The sequence below is a fragment of the Taudactylus pleione genome, unplaced genomic scaffold (genome assembly GCF_031769625.1).
Source record: "Taudactylus pleione unplaced genomic scaffold, aTauple2 ptg000262l, whole genome shotgun sequence".
Taxonomy (NCBI): Eukaryota; Metazoa; Chordata; class Amphibia; order Anura; family Myobatrachidae; genus Taudactylus; species Taudactylus pleione.
Genome location: NW_028284664.1, coordinates 4,863,949 through 4,887,561, shown reverse-complemented (window position 1 = coordinate 4,887,561; position 23,613 = coordinate 4,863,949). Strand labels below are relative to the sequence as shown.

The 23,613-nt window shown below is 42.8% G+C and overlaps 1 protein-coding gene across 1 annotated transcript; it reads right to left on the bottom strand.

Annotated features, from left to right (window-relative positions):
• Positions 1–5,271: 5,271 nt before the first annotated feature.
• Positions 5,272–22,074, bottom strand: NIT2 (nitrilase family member 2). The gene is made up of 10 exons (XM_088481083.1): positions 21,957–22,074; positions 18,976–19,094; positions 17,902–18,022; positions 16,698–16,786; positions 15,582–15,675; positions 12,653–12,727; positions 10,266–10,344; positions 9,589–9,687; positions 8,223–8,278; positions 5,272–6,386 (listed from the first exon to the last, which is right to left on the bottom strand). The coding sequence occupies exons 1-10, from the start codon at positions 21,961–21,963 to the stop codon at positions 6,295–6,297; spliced, it is 831 nt and encodes a 276-aa protein (XP_088337209.1). The 5' UTR covers positions 21,964–22,074; the 3' UTR covers positions 5,272–6,294.
• Positions 22,075–23,613: the final 1,539 nt, after the last annotated feature.

Below are 23,613 nucleotides of genomic sequence, written 5' to 3'. Positions count from 1 at the left end.
AGCTCAGCCCTCACAAAGTAAATGTGAAGTACAATTTAAATTAAACAAAAAGAAAAGAACTGCACTATCTGTATCACTTAGAATGTGACAATGGAGATAAAACATATTGACAGATAATAAAAAGATGCAGCCAACAAAACAGTAAGAAGTTAGCGCAATCTATATAATACAATACTGAAAATGGACGACAACCATAAATTTGTAGTGCAAAAATGCAGTAATGCAGTGGCAGATGTAAATAAAATAATAAATGTATTCATGTAATACACCATAAAAGATAGAGCTCATACTGAAGAAACCATCATGAGAATAAAAAATATATATAGAAGGAAAAAAGTCCCGACAATGATGTATGATAAAAATGGGTATTCCAATACTCATTAAGTCCAAACAATATAAAGTGTACACGTATCCCTGAATGGGTAAATTGAAAAAGGCACACTGGAAAGCGGAGGATAATGTAACCTAACCTCCAGGTAGGTGGATGCCGTGAATAGTGTCCAATTGGTTGCAGAGTCCCTTTTCACAGGTGGTGTCCCTTGATATCTGGAAAATATTTGCAGCTTAGTGCGATCCTGCTCAGGGGTTCCTGTTAATCCTGTGCCTTTCGGAAGGGTGACATGTTAGAACAAACAGCTCACGCAACAGTTTTCTTGGTGTTCCAATGTGTGCTGTTGTAAAAGAATCCGGGTTCTGTGTGTACTGAGTGCCTGGAACCGACATATAAGGTATAAATGCAATGTGACAGTCTTCACAAGCAAATGTGAAAAGACAATGAAAGGACCCACACAACTGTACAGAGGGATGAGGAGAAACACAGTGATATATCTAATAGTTTAGAAATAAAAGGCAGAAACAAATACAGCAGCTAGCATTAAAGTCCCATACAATGCATATATAAATTCAAATGCAAATGTGCTCTGAATCAACTGACCAAACCCCCAGAGGCTTGGTAGGATATAGAGTACTATATACCTGACCCAAGGGAGAGGTATACAGGGAGACTGACCCAAACCTTCTGAAAACCAGCAGTTTTCATCAGAGCACCATAGGTGGATTGTGAGCGTCTCAACACACGAGACGGTCAGAAATAACAAACCAGACGCGGGAACCCACACAGGAAGTTGCATCTGGGTTGGGGGAGGAGCAACCGAGGGGGAGCAAGAAGTCATGTGCTGTTTCATCAGAAGACTTCTGATGAAACAGCACATGACTTCTTGCTGAGAAACGCGTCACGCTCCGTCCACTGCATGAGATGTCTGACTCGAATTGCTCTCTCCAGTCTTATTGCTGTTCTGGAAATCCTGTATTACGTGCTACCTTGCACCACGTGCTGCTCTATCATTGCGAGAGCACCAGAGGCAGAACAACCGCCTGACTCCGGGCAGTCTACAGCCACATTGTGGACCTCATTCAGAGTTGGTCGTTGCGGCCGCACGGTCGTATGGGAAAAGGGGCCGGATATGCAAATGATGCACTCGCAAGTTGCATCCTTAAGATCGGATCGGTAGCTGGCCAACCAAGGGGAGGAAGCGGCCGGAAGACAAAAAAATACGCCCCCTTCTCGTACGCATTACACGTCATCTACGGGCATATAAGGATTAATCGAGACCATCGGGAACTGGTCGTAGAGCTTAAGGTTGACCATACCCTCTCTTAAGCTCTACGATCATGTCAGTGTAAAACCCTCCCATGTCACGTGTGCTATGACACTACTTTGTTAATTATGCACTCCCTTAAAACGCCGTTCGCATAATTAGGCACGCCTGCGTTCGGATCTCCACTCCCCATGCGCAGTTTAGCGAACATCGGTGGCATACGACCGTGCGGCCGCTACGACCGACTCTGAATGAGGTCCTGTATCTTGTAAGCTTACACAGTACAAAAAGGAGACAAGACAGCGGTCTCTCACACTAGAGGAGCAAGAGGGAAGCAAAACTGCCGGCTACCTCAACCTATCTCCGGCAGTACGGATTAAATGTTCTGCTGTACAAAGGGACCAGTCAGCTGAGTATACCTCTTTTTAATTTTTAGCCGTGCACGGCCTTTGGCCCTGATTCAGAGCCGGACACTCTTTCAGAGCGCTCGCTCTGAATCAGGGCGATTTTTATTTTTTTTAATGGAGCCGGCCTCCTGGCCACTCGCTAAGCTGTGGGTGACCACCCACAGTTTTTGCGAGCGGCCAGTTGATGGTCGCGACCATCGCGGCTTGCAACGAGACCCTTGTGGTAGGGTCTCGTTCCCGCAAGCCCCAGTGAACTTCCTACTCTAAGTAGAGCAGGAAGCTCACCACTGACATCATTGGTGATGTCAGTGGTGCCTGCCACAAACGGCAGGCATTCCTTCGGAAACGCCTCCGCTTGTGTAACCCCCCCCACCTGCCCGCTTGTGAGCCCCTCTGAAAATGACTCACAGATACTTGTCCCCTTCTCTTTTATATAATGCTATTGATTACTAAATAGCGTTGATGGCTTGATTTACAATGTTGGAGGAGAGCAATAACTTATAATTACCTACAATTGGATAGTAAACGAAATCTGCTGAGACTGTTACTTTTTCTTATGAACATCTAGAACACTGATGACTCATAAGATAATTAGCATTTGATCACCTAATTGATTTTCTTTGTGGTGATTTTTATTAGCCCCCCTTTGTTATTATACTGAGTGGTTCAGAAAAAGTTAACATCAGTGCTTTTCAGTGGATTTTACCAAAAGGTTTATGTGATGTGATTGTATTTTTTATTTTTCGAACATTTTATGTTGGGATTTTTTATATATATATCTGTTTTTACATGTTTACTGTAAGATCTTTTTTATGATCCAGTTTGGATAATTCAGTGACTAATTGCCACTTTAATAAATGTTGATACTATCTGAGGACTGGGCTCCATCTGTTGTTTCTCTTTCTGTAGTTCCTGTTGACCCTATGAAACCCGAAGAAATTATTATTATCAACAGTTACTAATATAGCGCCATCATAATCCGTTGCGCTTTACAATTGAAAAACAGTGATAAAACAAGACTGTGTAATAACAGACAGACGAGAGGTAAAGGGGTCATGCATGCAAGCTTACACTCTATAGATATGTTGGCTTAGTCTGGGCCTCCGTGGCTTTGTGGTCCTGTGACTTATCAGCCTACTAGCAGTTGCTCCGCCCACAATTTCCTGTTTATTGATGGATTATCCCACCTGAAGAAGTGCCATAGTGATCTTACACATTTCTTATCACACAGTGCAGTATTAAAAAAAAGCTTTTTCTAATGTGAGAATCAGAAAACATTATAATCCTTGGTGACCCTCCACAGCATCTCAATACATATTATAATAAAGTTTCCCCCCCTGAGTAATTTAATAAGGCAGACCTACTGCAGGCTAAGACAATATTTAGTTTTAATGGGATTTATCAACAACACCAAAGAAAAATGTATACTGCACTATGCACATCTGGACCTGTTTCATTGTTCATGGAGACAGTCTGTAACCCTGAATTGGGTGACATCCACTGATGATTCCTCCTCCCCGCCAAACCAGGGGAATCAGTGATAATGTCGACACCAAAGTAGAAAAATACATATCTAATAACATGTAAAAATAAAAAGACATTTGAAATACACATTGCACAAAAGCCACAGTGTGTAGAGCTGCTGTACATGTTACCGATAATGTGTTTTGTACACTAAAGTATCCTGCCACTGTATGGTATAGGAGATTGCACTGGTGTCATTGGGCTGACCGGATGTCTAAATGAGCCTGGTGCCAATAAACGACCGTTGTGGCATGCTGGCACTTGGAGAAGCCATAGTTGTAGTATAATAGGGAGGCACACATATAAATAACGTATAGTAAGAGCAATAGTTTGCTAAAATGCTCAAAAACATAGTGTCCACTCCAGCTCCGGCGGCAGGCAGGGCGACGGAGCTAGAGAGGGCAACTTTGTGCGTCCAAAAAGGGGGCGTGGGCATAAAAAGGGGAACGTGTCTATAAGACGCATCCCCTTTTTCTTCATACTTGCCGCCGTGCCCGGCCCTTACGGACACGCCGGGCAGCCCCCAAGTGCTGCAGACAGGGAGAATAGATGCCGGGCGCATGTGCCCGGCGTCTATTCTCCGGCGGTGACCGGGTCACCGCACATTACCCGTGGGACGAAGACGGCACCCGCAGGCTGTGAGGGCAGGGCGCTTTTTGCCCTCCTTCTGGAGGGCATGGTGCTTTTTGCCCTCCAGAAGGAGGGCAGGGCGCCGCGCCCCGCTAAAACAGCCTAGCGGGAACGCTAAAACAGTATTTTTATTCCATTTGTTTGAAAGTAATACTGGTTGAGTCTCCCATATCCAAAATGCTTGGGACCAGAGGTATTTTGGAATATTTGCATATCATAATGAGATATTTTGGGAATGGGACCCCAATCTAAACACATAATGCATTTATGTTTTATATACACATATGCACAGCCTGCAGTATATTCAATCATTGTGTGGCTAAAACAAATTATGTTTATATACATCAAATTCATTTAGGCTTCATATACATCTTATACACACAGCCTGAAGGTGATTTTATAAATATTTTTTTTTAACAATTTTGTGCCTTTAATAAAGTTTGTGTAAACTGAACCATCAAAAAGCAAAAGGTTTCACTACCTCAGTCATGCTAAAAAAAAATTTTGTATTTCGGAACATTTGGATATGGGTGACTCCCTGTAATACAACATGACTTCCCCAGTGGTAATAATACATAACACACATATACTGTAAATTCATGGCAGGTTCCGCAAACCAAATGTTCATAATGTGGACATAATGGGGCGCATTTTGGGTGGGACGCAACTACATTATGGTAATGTGTGAATCCATCCTTGTATACTAACAATCCGTGCGAATCACATGGAAGCCTATCCTGCCAACTGTTCTTACATCTGCAGCCACCACCATTACCATAGGGATTTACCCAAGCCTCAGGCTGGGTGCAAATGACCAGTCTGAAAGAGACAACCCATCTCGCCCACACACTGCGAATGAACGCTGCAGTTGGCCAACACGCTCATGACACTCCCTGGAGAAAGATCAGTTCCAAACGATTGTGTGGTCGCCTCCAATCGTACCCATTTCACAGATAGGGCCAGATGTACTAAGCTCTGAAAAGTGATAAAGTGGAGAGTGATAAACCAACAGCCAATCAGCTGCTGTCATTTTTCAAATACAGCCTGTCGCATGACAGTTGGAAGCTGAGTGGCTGTTGGTTTATCACTCTCCACTTATCACTTTTCAGAGCTTAGTACATCTCCCCAATAGTGTGGTTCGCCAAAATATGGATTATTCCCCACACACTAGGGGACTCCACCTGTGTGCTTAAATCTGAATTAGTGCATGTGCAGTTGTCGTTTTATTTCTATGGCGCATGCACAGTAAGGTGAAATGCACGACAAACATTCACCTCGCGATTTACATACAACTCAGAATCAGCTACAATATATGCTTCGCATGTGGACATGAAGGCAATATGGTCACTACATTAAATTATATTATCAGTAATTCAATGCATTCTGTTCAGTCACATAAGTTGTACTAGTATATTTGTCATTTACATCAGAATTGTATTTGGCAGCCTTAAACATATTGATGGCGCTCCTAACAGCCTTAAGCCATTTCGGTCCCTGTAGGAATCTCCGGAAGAGACATCTTCTGCACAGGCTATCAAGTCCACGCGCTGTAATAATAGACATTCATAGTTTCCCTTCTGTTGTAGGCAGTGAACATTTACGTAACGCATTTTTGTTCTTTACACAATTTGTATAACATACAAAACAAAAAAAAAAAACTGATATCTTATCAGTCTATAAAATATGAGGCCAGAAACCAGTGATGTTAAAAGAAAAGAAAAAAGTCCTATAGTTCCTCATCCTGCTCCAATGCTTGTGGGTCTGTCCTATTAGCGGTAAGGGTAACAGCTGTGATGTGACCTGTCGGAGCAGTAGTCAGTGTCCACTACACCTCAATAATATTGGAATCTGTTCTTATATTAATTTGCCCAACATACACACAATAAACTTGCACTAGTGAAGGTTCAATCACAGCCTGCATTATTAGTTTTGCTGCAATCCCTCATATATGGTGATGTCATTGTAACTAGCAGCTCTGGAGCCTTACCTTGCACTAACAATTGGAGTACCATCCTTTTAATCAGGAATATCTCTCACAATATATTATACTTCTCCTGTAAATTCTAGCACTGACACCGATTTGATTATTTTAACTTTCATTTGGGACATGTAAAAGCCACATATTTCAATACAGTTTATTTGGCCTTTTCTTCCACACTGTAGAGATCATGGCGACGCTGGGCATGGATAGGTATTTGCTGACGAATTTCGGCCAGGTACTGCAAATCTGAAAAAGAGGAGATAGAAGAAACATTAGATATTTCCCAAAATAATGGTCTGTTTGTCAAATTATAGTAATGTCAGTGCCCGAGCATCATATTGTATCGCCATGCAGTTTTAGTTTGCAGAAATGTCAATCTTAATTAGGCAAATTAAATCGTCAAGCTTATTCCTCATGGGTAACATAAGACTAGAATAGTACAAGTGCAGTAACCAATCAGAAATTAACTGTAAATCAGTCTAGCAAAAGTGAGACTGTTAAAAGCAAACATCTGATTAGTTCAATGGGTTACTGCGACTTGAGGCAAATGAAAAGCCAACCACCACCTGATGGGTCTGGGGCACAAATACAGAGTAATACTGTAAGTAGGTAAAAAGTCAGCATTGTAACATAGCATTTTGGGCTTTGAAGTGCTATTGCATTGTTTCTGCACTGAATGTTTTGAGATTTATCCACAAAGTCAGATGCAGATTGATTTTTAAGAGCAGCTCCAAAGGACGAGTTCACACTCTGTATTATCCTAGGAGGACTAGTAGGTAGGTGTGTGCACATGCAGTAGACTTATACGGTAATTCATCCCCGTGGACCTTTTCACATATAGGGGCATATTCAATTAGACGCAAAAGTCCCGTACTTTTAGCATGCTGGACTTTTCGCCGACATCTCAGGTTTTCCATGCGAAAAGATATCGCGCGCGTTCCCAATTATCCCTGTATTCAATTAGAAATCTGCAAAAACGGCACACGGCAAAACGCGAACAGGCGAAAAGTGCTGTCAGATTTGGGGAAATCAGCCTGACACCCCCCAAAAGATGCACTGACATTGGGGATCACTATAGATACCCCCCGAATAGGCCTGCTGAAGGTATTTGGGGTACTTAAATTATCACAATAGCTGCTAATTTGCGTCTTTGCACAAGTGGTGAAGAATAGCATTTAGCAGGTTTTTTTGGTGAAAATAACAAGTCCAGCAAATTTTGGGTACATGAAAATTGGTGCCAGCATGGTTAATAATTGCAAAAGTGAGGTTTTAAAAAACGTGAAAAAACGCACCTTCAGCAAGCACCTGCAATCAAAAAAACCCTCCCCCCATACTTGCAGAACCCCCAAAGTCTATTTCACTAGTTTTTAAGTTTGTACCCCAACTTTGTACTTTTTCGTCCCCTTTTTCAAAGTACATTTTTGGGGTGTTTTTATTTTATTTTTTTTTACACAGTTTACATTTGGAGACCTGTCCTTTGCACCCCAAAAACTCAATTCTGCACTTTTTTTTCGAGAGATATTCATAGACGAAACTTTTCCGCCGGGCACATAGCATTGCGTTTCCGCACCGGCGAAAACTCGACACAATTGAATACGGGGATAAGTTTCCGCTGGCGAAATGACGTCACCAGTGGAACTTTTTCGCAGAAAACGGCTTTTCACCACTTGTTGAATACGGCCATTAGTGTTAGAACATGGAGCCATGAAGGATTTAATTTAAATTTATTCCCACTAATCAACACAAAGTACACAATGTGCCATTTTTTTTAATCCAACCATTTGTCAAAATGAATTAGGAACAAGAAATTGCAAAAAAAAAAATGTTTGCAGTAATATTCACACCCTAATTATATCCATAACAAATTTTCTCTGAAGGAACCAACTTTCTTCACAAGTCACAATAATAGTTTATAGGAGTCCATCCATGTTGTAACACAGCAAAATATGACAAAGCCCAAGGGGGTGCTCAATACCTTTTATAGTCGCTGTATGAGAGGTGCGGGCCACATTCTTTGTAGTTCATATAAAGTAATATACAGTCTAAGATGAATTACATATAGAGAAATGGCATTTTACGTACCAATATCTGTGGAAGTGATTGTCTCCTCTGCTCCCGCCTTAGCAATGACCTCTCCCCTGGAGAAAAAAAATGAATTAAGGTTTTTATTATTTATAAACGTGCACAGAACTTCAGACTCAATTCAGGGGTGATTCAACTCTCAGCATTGGGCATCGGAAGGGGGCATGTGAAAAGAGCGGCAGCTGCGTTTGGTCAGGGGGCTGTGCTTTATAGCAATAGGCTGCACTGCCCCTGCACCGCATGGAGGAGGTGGTGTAATGTGCCGTCTTTATGTATATTACACCTCCTCCATGCAGTGCAGCCCATTGCTATAAAGCACAGTCCCTGCCCTGACCATTCGCGGCCGCAGCTCAGGTAAGAGGGAGGGAGGAGCATGGGGTGGATGCTGGAACGATTTTATGTGGCCCCGCCCATCCCCCCACATAAAATCGGTCTGACACCCCTGATTCTCGGTGATGTGCTGCTCCGGAAGGGCACAATGCACCCGGCAACATCACTAGTTTATCCTTGAACACTAATTTGCACAATAAAAAAATAACTAGGCTAACACGTGCGTAGCTGAACATTGCAGTGATGTTCGCCACAACATTGGCTGGAATTAAATTGCCCCCCAATATGTACTATATGATTAATACAGCGCATGGTCTATGTAAAGCACTACATTGGCTGCCAACGTCCATATTTCCACCTTCCCCTTCCCTCCCCTCACACCATGGGCAGCTGCGGAGTAATGCCAGTCACCAATGGTTGCCATAATATCCACAGCGGATAATGTTTCTGCTTTATTGTAGCCATATACACCTCCCCACCAGCATCTGCAATGGTTACATCTCTATATTATGTATCAATTGTCTCTCCCAGCTCTTAGATTGTTAGCTCATTTATGCAGGGTCAACTTTGCTTTCTTTGTCATGTCCCTGTACATTATCTATTTGTATCACTTAGTGTACAACACTGCATCATTGGTTGGAAGTTAATACATAAAGAATTATCATTCATAAACAATACAATGATAATCACTAAACAGATATGACAAGTCTGACACTAGAGATGGTATTGCGGCATGACATGCATCAGCCAATGCAATCACTCTATGCCAGAGATAGGCTCTACAACAGTTGTGGAACTACAAGTCCCAGGGTGACTTGCCAAGACAAAGGCTAGACACATAGCTCCATAATAGCTGGAAAGTTAATAGCTGCCAACCACTTATGGATCCAAATGGCCAGCCAGGGCTTTACAATCAAAATAATATGAATGATATGACTGCTGAATCATATACATGTAGCCATGCTAGAACCATGCCATCTCCCAGTAATTACATAGTGTAATGTAAATCTGATCTTAGCTATATGAAAGAGCTTACCATGGATTGACCACAGTGCTGTGTCCCCAAGCTACATAGGAGGCGCCATCATCTCTGGCAGGGGACACAGTTGCCACATAAACTTGGTTGTCCAATGCCCTAGAAACAGACAGAACAAATGACATTTACAGTAAGAAGTCTTCAGCCCATGCATTATTATGGAAAATGGAAGTCCTTTTTTATTGGAACTGCGCACAGGCAAGTACTTAAAACACACAAGCCCCAGTCACCCACATGACCATTATTTCTGTCATACAGCAGAAGTTATTATTTAATTAAATAAAACGCCCGCCCAGCACAGAGCAGGTAAAGCCATTACAGAGACGTAGAGATGAGCGGAATCATGAGGAAGCTTTGCAGCGGAACATTCTGTGGTGGAGATACAAAGTTCTGCCGCTGCTTCACCATTTCACAATATTTGTACATTACACTGAATTTATAGTTTTAGTAATAGAGCTGGGGATGACAGGTAGATTTGCCAGGGTGCGGTTGGGGTAAAGTAAGGGAGAAGTCCGGCTGCATCAGAAACAACGGGAGAGGCCAAATTCCACAGTCAGCTACGGAACTAGGGAACTATTTGTGATTGTTTTGTTCATCTCTACTAAGGGACCAGACTCTGCAATGAGCTCTCAGTCTTTTACTGCCTTATCAAATGAAGATATTTCCTTTATATTTACCGAGCTCTCTGCAGAAGTTCCCAGTGTGCTGGTCCTGTGGTCATGTTAAACGCCCCCGGATACACCAACAACTGACACCCTAAGTTTGAAAATAGAAAAACAAATGAATACAGCAGGTAAAACTGTAAGAAACACATACACGCACACACACCATGTTGGGACTAAAAGTAAAGTGACACCTGACAGGAAGAGCACCTGTGCCATCGCTCTGCAGGCAGTAAACTATGTGTACCCCACACAGCTGCAAAGCTGGGCACTAACCTATCACCCGATAATGGGTGATCAGCCTGACGATTGTATAGGTGTAGATGCAGGAGCATTAGCCGATAAAAGGCTTAAAATGCTCCTGCAACGGAGGACGTATCTTATGTGTTTTTAGAATGTAAGCTCTTACGAGCAGGGCCCTCTACCCTCTTGTGCTTCTCCCTACTTTAGTCTCATCTACTTCTTACTCACCACTAGGGCACCTAACACTTGGTTGCTTATGCTCTGTTGCTTATCTGGGTGTTATGGCCACCAATGTAGCAATATATATTATCCATGTCCTCGTCCTGTAGTGTATTGTTCTGTAAGTCGCTTGTCTACAACTTGTTTATGTACTTTGTAAGGCGCTGCGGAACATTTGTGGCGCCATATAACTAAATAATAATAATAATAATAATGTGCGGTTTGGTATTGTAGATGCCGACCTCCCGATCCCATAGAAGAACGTACACATAGTTATTTCTATCTCAGTGTGTATGGGGTCTCGGGGTCAAGCTGGATACACACTACTTGGCTGATTGGCAGCGTTTAACCCGTTCAGTCGAGTGATTGCAAAGTTGTGTGCCCACCTTAACTCATTGCTATAATAGGCTGTAAAAGAGACTATATGAAATAAGGGTCCTAAAGTTGATAAACAATAAAAACTGATGAAGTTTTCCCAATCCAATTATCCTGCCCTTCTGAGTTATTGTTGCATTACATTCTGTATAACATGTTGTTGTATATCATATTTAATATGGATTTGTTATATTTTTACAAACCTTTCATGAATGTTACAGTGAGTACACTTTGATCTAACTGCATAAAAATACAGTAAAGAAGGCCAAATGCCAGAAACAGACTAGCCAACCAAGCATCTCCTCCCTCAAATCCTATATCTGGTTCCTAAGCACACATAGAAGAAATGACGTATTACCTCCACAATAAAAATGGCAAGTTTCATCAAATGTGGGATGCTGGCTATAGGCATAGATATTTCCTTTGTTTTCCCTGGGCCCTCCCATTTCTGGAGCATATCCATCTCATACTGACAGGGATATTCAATATGGGAGCGAAAAGTCCGTGCTGGACTTTTCGCTCCACATCGGAGATTTTCCTGGGATAAAGTATCGGGCGCGCGCCTGCTTTATCCCCCGTATTCAATATAAAAGCTACGAAAACGGGACCCTGCGAAGTGGTATCTGCGAAAAAATACAAAATTTTCCTGGAATAAATTGTAGGACCCCCTAAAGCTGTTTAAAACATGGGGGGTAACTATGGGTACCCCTGTTTTAGCCTGCAAATTAAAGTCGGGGATTTAAATAGCGGCTGCAGGTGTTTTTTTCCCGACATTGAAGAAGTGATGCAGAAGAGCACTTATGTTTTTTTTTCATTTTTTTAGTGGTCCCATCAAATTTGGGGTACATGAAAATGGGTACTAGCATATTTTTAAGTCCCTAAAGTCTTTATTTAAAAATTCTGCAAATATGCACCTGCCGCTAATAGCCTATTCTAGAAAACACCTGCTGCATACTTGCAGAATAGCCCTGAACCTATTTCCCTATTTTGAAACACTTTTTTCCCATATTTTTTTTTTTCACCCCAAATTTAAAATAATTTTTTTGGGGTGTCCCTATTTTTTTAAAAAACTTTTTTTGACAGTTATTTTAAAATGACATTCCCAGGGATGCAGGCTATTTTTTTTAAGCCTGCACCCCTAAACCCAATTCTGCACTTTTTTTCGCCACCTATTCAGTGGTGAAAAGTTATCCCCATTCTTTTTCAAAGACTTTTCGAACCTGCGAAAAGTCTTTGAAATTGAATACGGTGTAAAAAAAACCCAGCGAAAATGACGTCATCGGTGTGAAATTATCGCAAAAACTGACTTTTCGCTCCAAATTGAATTGCCCTGTGGATCTCTAAACCTTCCCACACTCCCATTTCCCTGTTTAACTAAACCCCTTTTACACATGAGACCCAATCTATTCCTATACCCCCTAGATAGCACCCGAAGACTAAGCCACCCCCATCCCCTGTCCTTCTCCCCTTTATTCTTTGTTTTACTCGGTGTGTAGCTGTAACCTGCACTTTCAAAGAAATAAAATCTAAATGAAACAAAAAAAATATAGGAAGTGAAATCTCACCTTTCTTCGTATATATTTGGGCAAGCTCAGCAAATCTGATGTCGTAGCAGATCCCCACTCCGATTTTGCAATAGGCTGTTAAGATTAACATTATTTTATCACTGATGAAAAATTATAGCAACAAAAAAATAAATAAAACCTATACGGTATAAGTCATTTACTACATTCAGCATAAACCTTCACCATCCACAACATATCTAACAGAGGGCCTGATTCAGAGCCGCTCGTAAGCGGCCGCTCGTTCGCTCCGAGCAATGTTCGCACATCTGCTCATGCGTATGGGTCGTAATGCGCATGCGCCAACCAGTCAGTGCGGTCGGAAATTGAGCGCTCGCAAAATAGCGAGTGCCTGCTAATTTGAGTGATAGGATGAGGCGTTTGTGGGTGGTAACAGGGGAAAGTGCTTGAAAACGGGGAGTGGAGATCCGAACGCAGGCGTGCCAAACGGTCAAAACGGGCGTTTTAAGGGTGTGCATAATTAACAAAGCAGCGTCATCGACCACGTCACTTGGTTGTTTCTTAGCCTGAACTGTCCGCATGATTGCGGTAGGAAAATCCTACCACAAGCACTGCGAGCAGTTCAGACGCCTTTCGATGTACTCGATTACTCTAATAAATAGCGGAGATGACGTAGGAATGCGAGCGGCCAGGAGGCGTCTTTACAAAATAGCGAGCGCATGTTTCGTTCGCTTGCTCAGACATAGAGGCGTCAACAGACCGCAAAGAGCGAGCGCTCAATTTAAATAGCCAGCCCCTTTTTCTGAACGAGCGAGCGCAAATAGCGTCCGGCTCTGAATTAGGCCCAGAGGACGCCAGTCCAAGATAGAATAGATCCAGTAGCAGCTCAGATAGCCATACTGAGAACTGGCCGTATACTGTATATCCCATTTCCCTATCCACTCATAAAATGGTCTTTCAAACATGTATCTAATATAAAACACTGTAAGGAAGTAAATTTTACAAACTTTTTAATGTACTTCATTTAAGTATCACAACTCATTTTGATTGTACACTTGCACAGCAACCACACATAGTGCTGAGACGGTTACATTTAATTGCCATAGATCTCAAAATTCATAAGCGCCATGTTGGGTGTAAATAAGTGTGCCCGTTTACTTTAGCTGCATAGTATGTGCTCATTAAGGGCCTGATCCTGAGTGAATTTGCGTCCAGCCTACTTACTAAGATGTCGTAATGTGAGTATCCGCCCGTTTATGCGAGTGTCCGTGTGTCCTCATGTGTCCGAGTCGCACCACCGCACTGTTTTTCTGTCCACAGCCGTCATCATTAGTAACAGGACTTGTACTCCTCCCAGGCTGGGGGCAAAAGTTCCATCGGAAACAGCCGTCCCTTGTGTTCGCCCGCGCGCCTCAAACAAGCGCTGAAGTTGGGTAACACGCCCCTAACACTCCAACCTGACGCAGCGTGTCCCTTGTTTTTAAATGGCCACCGCCCAGTAAAGCCTATTTCACGTTAGACTTGAGATGAGACACGGATGGAGCTACTTGTGACCCATGCGCAGGCCCTGTTTTCAGTTTTAGATGCAAACGCAGTTGGCGGGAACGTGCAAGCTGCATCCATATGGTGCATCCGACTCAGCCCTAAATATACATACAGTACGCTCCTGGGAATAGTACCTGCATTCAGTGGTCATTCAGAAAACATGTGAATTACAAAGAACAGGCCCTAATGTCAATTATACAGATATTAAAAATCACCTCCAAGAACTGTGCTCAGGCTGCATCCTTGTGGTCACTGACGTCCTTGCTGATGTCTAGTATACAGGTACATATCAGTTTAGAATGAGAGTTATGGTGCCTGCACCCATATAGTGATGTATAGGAATACTGCACAGCCCGGACTGTGGATTTATCAGCGGCCCTTAGAACAAGACTGACCTCTGTGTGCACTGAGGGGAATTCAAATGAACGCGCTATTGTATAGCGACGGGAGGGCCTCCTGAAGCTATTCAATACACTGCACTGTGTGGTCGGAGAATTGCCGATTAAGGCGCGTTAACCGGCATTCTCTGACCAAAGTTCCGGGCACGCGGCTGTTAGTGCAGTGCTATGCAGAAAAACTGCTGCGCTCCCGGCACTTTGGTCGGATTTCTCCGCGCATCCCCAGGGGGGGGTGCGAGAAGAAATCCTTAGTGTGACCAAACAGAGCAGTGTATTGAATAGCTTCGGGAGTCTCTCCCGTCGCTATTCAATAGTGTGTTCAAATGAATTCCCCCCGCTGTTCGAAGTAATTCTGCAGTCTGTGACAGGTGGTCCAAGAGTTTAATGGGAACGCGTGACATGTATTGCACTGATTCAGGGATGTTCGCAAAACAACTGAATTTGCGATTTTGTGCACTATACGTCCCTGATGCTGTCTGGAGCGCACTTACTGATCTCTGCCGATCTGCGGCCAATTCCAAGGAGCCCAAAAGTCAGCTGGGTCTCCACTTGCTGCTAAATGGGCCAAACTAGGCAGCAACATGGCACTCACGCTTCAGGGGCGATTGAATTGTTTATATGGGCGCTGAAATGACGTCATCGGTCGGGATGCTGGTGCCGGCATTCTGAGAGCCAGCATCCTGACCACTGGGATGCCAATGATATCCCTAATCTGCCTACTACAGGATTATCATTAGGCACTGGGGTCTTGGGCACACATATGCTGCAATACTGGGCCTGATATAGCTGCACATAATGTAGAATGCGGCCAGCATTATAATATAGTTAAAAACAATGAGAACAAGAGATCAGCATCTCTGGCAGATGCAATTTCAAGAACTCAATATCAATATTGGAGCTTAGTGCATCTGTCGTCCTACGTCCTATAATGCCATATTCATGGCAAAGACTCAAAACGTGACTATACGACGCAGGAGCTGGAGCAGAGTCATTTATACTTTAAGGACGTGTGTAGAAGCGTGACATACGGGTGTCAAACACAGAGAGGCTGTCACCAGGGCTCAGCGTTTCCGACTCCTGGAAACGGATTTTCCCAGGCACATCAATATTAAACAGGTGGATCTGTGGAACATACAATAAAAATAAAAAGATAGATTACTGTTTAACAATTGCTTCAAATCAATGAACATTTAGCAATTTAACTGCCAAAATAAAATCAATACATTAGAAAGGACCTGTCACTTTTAAGACAAGTGGTTACCGCAGGTTCCTCTGCCTTGTTGGCGCTGGTGAGAGTAGGGAGCTGTGATACAGTAAAAAAGCAGTCCAGAGGCGACCATAACATTATACTAACATAGTGCAATAGGCAGGCACCATGTAACAATTCATTTACCTAACAAGTCATACACGCTCTAAAGGGGGGTATCCACTAGGCGATATTAGCAAGCGATTGCACAATAACAACGTCGTTATCGTGCAATCGGGCATGTTTTGGTCGGAAGCAACCAGCGATGCGCATGCACGCTGGTCGCTTCCGACATATATCGTCGTCCGTACATGCTCGTCAACCTGACGAGCCCATCAGGTTCAGCATGTGCGGGGATGATGGATGTGCCTGGACTGAACGAGTGAACATTCAGTCTAGGCACATCACTAGATATACAAACGTGAGCACGATTGCAATGTCGGAATTGTGCTCTCGTTTGTATATCTAGTAGTGGATACCCGCCTTAACATTTATAAAAATGCAAATGCATTAATTATTGGGGATTTCCACCTAGGATGCAAGCTGAAAAAACACCTCGGAAAACATATCGCAAATAGCTGCCGGAAGCGGTTCTGCTCTCACATCGAATTGAATCGGTCCCAATGTGTTAACTGTATATTCATTTTCAACAATATATTTGTATAGTCAAAATCAGATTTATTTATTTTTTGTTTACCTGGATTACGACAGGAGAACCCTTTTGATGCAGACAAACAAGGCAATTAACAGTCCTCATTTAATTTCTCTAAAAAACGCAATTTAGGTTTTCATTACGGGTTCTGAGTTTCTAAACATGGCGGATTTAATACACTTTACATTATTATGGGTTTTTTTTGTTATAAGGCGCCACAAGGGTTTTTGCAGCACCAAACATTACCTTTCTGTGCTTTATCAACAACGTCCCATCAGGGCCAAAAACTGTACAAGTGTTATAGAGTTTCCCAGAATCCTCCTCTGGAATGGAACCTGTAGAGAAATTGCATCATTATACACTTGGCCCAGCCTCCACCTCTCATAGGGCTCTCCTGTACGGTGTAGTTGATCACATGCGTCATATACAAATTATATATGCAAACGGCAATCTGCTTATAGTTCCATACTCTTACCCATATTGTACATTTTCCCATTACATGTAAGCGGTGACACAAGAACCAATTCATTTACAATTAAGGTCCTCAGAATAAAACTAAGATAGCCGAATGTAAACAGTCTACAGTACGATCCCATTGTCTCATTTAATGACAGTGAGGGATATATGCACAAACATTTTGATTTTTGAAGCAAATTAGTAGTGAACCATAGCAACCAGACACTATATTCCATTATCTAACATGACTACAGACATATAACAGCTAATTACTTACTGGCTTCTATGGATCAGTACAAGTTTCTGAATTGGGATAATTATTGGCCAGTTTTCATCGCAAGTGCGCTGCGATATTGGACCATGTTTCCGATAATGGCAGCAATACTGCAGTATGCATGGGCACCGTTATGGTCTCTCTGAGATCCACTTACTCACCTAAAAATAACTTTAAGCTCAAAGGGCCTTATTAAGAGCCAGAACTATTTAAAAGCTATATGCTCACATATTATTTTTGTATATATACACAGTACAGACAATGTAATGGTTAGCATATATACTGCCTTACAGCACTGAGGTCGTGGGTTCGATTCCCACCACGGCCCTAACTGTGCACAGTTTGTACATTCTCCCTGTGCTTGAGTGGGTTTCCTCCGGGTGCTCCGGTTTCCTCCCACACTCCAAAAATATACTGGTAGGTTAATTGGCTCCTACCAAAAATTAACCCAAGTTTGTATGTGTGCGCGTGTACATGTGGTAGGGAATATAGATTATAAGCTCCACTGGGTCAGGAACCGATGTGAGTGGCCATGTAAAGTGCTGTGGGATATGTGTGCGCTATATATAAAAAAACGGTACTAAATAAATTGGTAATATATAAATAAAAAAATAATATATAATATACTTCAAGTAACTAGAGTCTAGTTAATGGCTGAATTATGGTAATGATTACCCTGCCTAGAAGCAACTATGGGTAATGCTAAAATATTATTCAAACCTCCAATGAGATAGATCCCACATTCCTTTGCCACATCAGACAGCATTTGCGTGGACTGCCCAGGAATCCTCTCCGCATATTCAGGAAAGAACTTGGTACCATAAGGAGAATTAAAGCATTCCTATGGGAAGACAGTTACACAAAGCCGCAACTTACACAATGGCTGCACAGTATGCTCAGAAAACATCACACACAGAACACCAAAAACACAATTCCAATAAGTGAGTGGCATAGGTGGGTATAGCTGAAGTGTAATGTATAAATGATATAATCACTACACACAAACGACAAATCGTGCATATACGATATCTGCGCTCCTGCAGTCACATGCGACGTTGTCAGGCTTGACGCGTTGCACATAAAATCTGAGGAGATCGCATGTGGCGCCATGCAGTATAATGAAGGAAGGAACGAGTGATCGTTCAGTCATACATTACATTGTTCTGATGTGTACCCAGGATCCGATGCGTTGGCCCGTCGGCAGACATATCAGCTGGGCTGGGGACACATCGCTCAGTGTGTACCCAGCTTAAAAGTCTAAATTATATTCCCCTAGCACGGAGCTCAGTGACAATCCATACCAGACAAAGAATAACCTCTAGTTTCTACATTGCCTAAACACATATTGGCCGAAATAAGTTCCTTAACCGTCTTGGTGACATAGGTGTGTGCCAACAGACGGCGAGGGTCATTTATAAATGTGGGTATAACAAATAACAGGGTATGGTTTCAATTTCTCCAGATGGAGGTTTAGTTGACATTAAATAGTTTTGGATGCTGGTACGTATGTCATTTCAGGAAATCAATGACAGGGCGCTGCCACCGACACCCCGTCCCTCAAAAGTTACATGGCAGATGGCTAATATATATATCTACCAGTACTTATCATGCCCTGTGTTATTGTATAGCTAATAATTAAAGGATGCAAAGAAAACCAGATGGTGGAGAAAGACGAACCTGAGCTGTATAAATCTCATATTATTAAAAATGTATCATGATTTATAATGGGAAATGGTCATGGAAAGCAATGAAGGTGCCCTGACCACAGCTTGCTTGATCTACAAAGGTACTCACAGGGAGAGCTACGACCTGTGCCCCTGCCTGTGCCGCCTGCTTAATCAGCTGCGATGCCTTCTTCAAGTTATCAGACTTCACTGGCGATACCAAGAGCTGGACTAAGGCCAATCTGAATTCTACAGAGAGAAAAGATGGATTCAGTGCTGAATATCAAACTATACAACACAGTGTATACTTTTATTATAAGTATAGAAGAGATGGTCATGGAAAGGCATTGCGGCTAAATAATATATATTTATTTTTTTAGAGGAGTATATTGAGAAAAAAATAATTGACAAACATCCTAAAGGAATATAAACACTTATGTTATTTAGGGGTCAATGTACTAATAATTGAGAGAGCTAAAGTACCAACCAATCAGTTCCTAACCTTCATTTTTCAAACACAGCCTGCAACATGGCAGTTAGGAGCTGACTGGTTGGTACTTTATATCTCGCCAAGGCTTAGTACATAGACCCCTTAATAACACAATAACCAAAGTGCCAACAAGTTAAAAAAAACAATAACAGTTAATCTTTAGAAGTCCTTCACCTATTAGCAAACAGTTACCCAGTAATAGATAAATACTTGGAAGAACAGTCATACTTACTAGATCAAAGTTTTCCAAGGCTGATCGCTCCCATCACCCATTTCTAAAAGATGCCAACACAGAACCTGGTTGGCAGCACAAATTCCAACATTCTAAAAGGCCAGACTGGTACAGTGACATGCAAACGCTAGTTACACTTGTAGACAAAACCTTGTACTCTGTCCTCGCTTTTAACAGAGCATTAGAAATTTGTTCTCATAGCTTCAGTGAAGCACAACGTATTATTATGTGCATAACCGTCGTCCCCAAAGCTCTCTTATACTTTTCATGAGATGTATTTGGGAGTATAGGTATATTCACTTACATTACTATCAGCACTAACGCATGGTTCATGTGATTTAAGTTAAAATTAATTCTCAGCTGTACAAGGCGTTTGCTGAAACGTTTTGATTCATAAAAGCTTACACACAAAGCACCAGTAGAGAAGTTTGCCATATAGAGCAGTAATGCTGTATGGGAATGTTAAAGGGTAAAGAACAAGGAGTTCAAGAAAGACATGGTAGTTTAAAAAAAGAAAAAAGAGACATTTCGGATTAAAACAATGGGGATAATTTATCAAGCCCATTTAATGTATTCCCGCTATGGGTCTGATCATAGTTGTATGCAAAGCCGATGGTTTGAGGAGAACTACGATGGTGGGATGACTGCGCATGTGCAGAACGGGTCCTGCCTCGTCCCATGCAATGATCCCTAAGCTACAGCCCGATTGAGAGGCTGAGATGTAATTGATGCGGGACAGGTACGTGCTGGTGTAAATAATGTGGGACAGGTACGTGCTGGTGTAAATGATGCGGGACAGGTACGTGCTGGTGTAAATGATGCGGGACAGGTACGTGGAGATGTAAATGATGCGGGACAGGTACGTGGAGATGTAAATGATGCGGGACAGGTACGTGGAGATGTAAATGATGTGGGATAGGTACGTGGAGATGTAAATGATGTGGGATAGGTACGTGGAGGTGTAAATGATGGGGGACAGGTACGTGGCGGTGTAATTGATGCGGAACAGGTACGTGCTGGTGTAAATGATGCGGGACAGGTACGTGGAGGTGTAAATGATGGGTACAGGTACGTGGCGGTGTAATTGATGCGGGACAGGGACGTGTCGGTGTAATTGATGCGGGACAGGTACGTGGCGGTGTAATTGATGCGGGACAGGTACGTGGCGGTGTAATTGATGCGGGACAGGTACGTGCTGGTGTAAATGATGTGGGACAGGTACGTGCTGGTGTAAATGATGCGGGACAGGTACGTGCTGGTGTAAATGATGCGGGACAGGTACGTGCTGGTGTAAATGATGCGGGACAGGTACGTGGAGATGTAAATGATGCGGGACAGGTACGTGGAGATGTAAATGATGCGGGACAGGTACGTGGAGATGTAAATGATGTGGGATAGGTACGTGGAGATGTAAATGATGTGGGATAGGTACGTGGAGGTGTAAATGATGGGGGACAGGTACGTGGCGGTGTAATTGATGCGGAACAGGTACGTGCTGGTGTAAATGATGCGGGACAGGTACGTGGAGGTGTAAATGATGGGTACAGGTACGTGGCGGTGTAATTGATGCGGGACAGGGACGTGTCGGTGTAATTGATGCGGGACAGGTACGTGGCGGTGTAATTGATGCGGGACAGGTACGTGGCGGTGTAATTGATGCGGGACAGGTACGTGCTGGTGTAAATGATGTGGGACAGGTACGTGCTGGTGTAAATGATGCGGGACAGGTACGTGGTGATGTAAATGATGTGGGACAGGTACGTGGAGGTGTAAATGATGGGGGACAGGTACATGGAGGTGTAAATTATGTGGGACAGGTATGTGGAGTTGATGTATTTTATTGAAGAGGGGTTTTTGAACTTGCAGATGATAAACAATTATTTTTATCCAACTTTTTACAAGCTTGTATTAAAAACAGTGAAAAACTTCTATACATACATTTTTCTGTACCCCAAAGTGCTGTAAAGACTTTATTTTGCTGAGAAACGCTTGCTTTAATTTCAACTATTAATAAAAAAAAGTGCAACAATCAGCCATTTGACAGCTCTTGAGAACCTCCGATAATTTCCTTATGACCACAATCAGCCTTCTATATGGTCCTGCGATCTCAGTTGGCACTCTTTTGGGGTCCAGGATGGTTTCCCCACATTTGTATGCATTTCTCCCGGGTTGCTTTTTGTAGAATAGTCGCACATCCCCGTCGCAAGTACCACAAATTGGCATTTCTAATTGAATCTCGCATTTCTCTAATTGAATCTCGCAATTGCTTTCTTCACATACAATTCCTGGCAGGCTGAGAAACTACATTGCACTTAAGGTGTATTTTGCAGATAGGGTACAAAAATACATTCATATATTACACAATGTGGTTCTAGCTCAGGCTACTTACTTGTCATGGCCCCGACAGCAGCTTGTATAGCGTGAGACCTACAGCTGCACAGAACGAACTAGCACAGTGACAGCACAGCAGCAGTGCACAGTAGTAGTGACTGTCTCAGGGCAGGAAGTCTGTCGGTGCCCTGGTGCAAAGCATTATGGGAAGTGTAGTTCCTCCCTTGTAGTCAAACGTTCTATACTCCCGTTAGTCTGAGTCCCAGTCCCCACTCAGAGGACACAGGAGTGATAGGACAGAACAGAGACAGACTTCACATTGTTCTTTACACTACAGAGCAAATGTGCATGTAACCAATATCATTATGTGCAATATGTAGCTGACACAGTTATGCTTGCATTGAAGCCTTGGTAGAACTAAACTGGACTCAGGGTTCTGTCAGATTATGTACAGTTTCATCAAATAAACTTACTACAAAAATAGCTAGCAGTAACAGGCATTCTTATGCAGCCCTAAAAAAATAATTGATCATTTCAGAGCACCAAATATTTTGCTATTGTACTGCAATAGATATCTGCAATTTTAACCTGTATTACATTTTTGCTAAAACAATTATCACACCAATTTTTTTTAATTTGATAGTGCAGGAATCGGCAGTGTGCATAGTCGCGGTAATTGACTGCAATAGATGCATTCATTTCCCCTGCAAAAATCTTTCACTAATTTGAATACGTCCCTTAGTATGAGGTATAGAAGAATGGATCATCATGATTTGTTGGAAAACGTCCGGGGGTGCTACATTCTGCATCTTCTGATAAGGGATAGCCATCGATGTTTTGCCATTGATGGTGGAGATCGGAAGGTTCTCCATTATCGATGGCTTTGAGGCAGCAATGTCTTTTGTTCCCCCCACCCCTTTGCAACAGAGAGCTTGGCCCTGTACCCTGGCTGCATCACATAGCCCCAACCTCCTTCAGTTCCCCGCCAATGATGTTAGTCCACCAATGGCCAGCCCTACTTCTGATGTCATGTAAGCTTCAAGTCATACTAGTGTACTTCTAAAGGCCCCCAAACACGGAGCGATATAGCGACCAATCCGACGTATTGGAACGATATTGCAGCTATCTCGTTCCGTGTGTGGGCATGATATCATACGCTGCGCGCTCCCTTGGGGTTACCTTTTTGCATGCACAAGAGATCTGGAGAATCGACGAACGATCTCATACAGGTCTATGGGGGGGGGGGGCGGCATATCGGGTGGTCGGGCACCGTGTGTGGGGACCACCCGATATGTCGACCATTGGATCACATTGCTGGGTGCACATCACACCGTGTATGGGACTCTTAAGAAAAGAATCACTTACGACTCAGAAACTGAGCAAGTAACACCAAGCCACATAAAAAGGGGGCAAGTCCAGCACCACCTTGTAAAACCTTTAGGACTGTGCCGTCAGATGATGTTTGCATGTGGGTGGCACAACGCCAGGGACAGTATAGTGTAGCAGGGCTGAAGGATGGGCTATTTTATATTTACTACAAACATTATGACAATGCCAGCAATAACCACACAGCACAACTCTGTAATTACTGTATCACTGCTGCATAAATGATGTCTGCCATGCAGAAGCATGTGGGTCCAATCGCTTAAGATAATAGGGTTAATAAACAGAGCAAAGAAAAAGCCCTATCACTGCAATAACCATTTGATCATATT

Coding starts and splice junctions, on each gene's coding strand:
- NIT2 (XM_088481083.1), bottom strand. Junction 18,023..18,975: donor CACAGGTCGTAGCTCTCCCT/GTGAGTACCTTT, acceptor GTCTTCCCATAG/GAATGCTTTAATTCTCCTTA. Junction 9,688..10,265: donor GAACTTCTGCAGAGAGCTCG/GTAAATATAAAG, acceptor GTCTGTTTCTAG/GGCATTGGACAACCAAGTTT.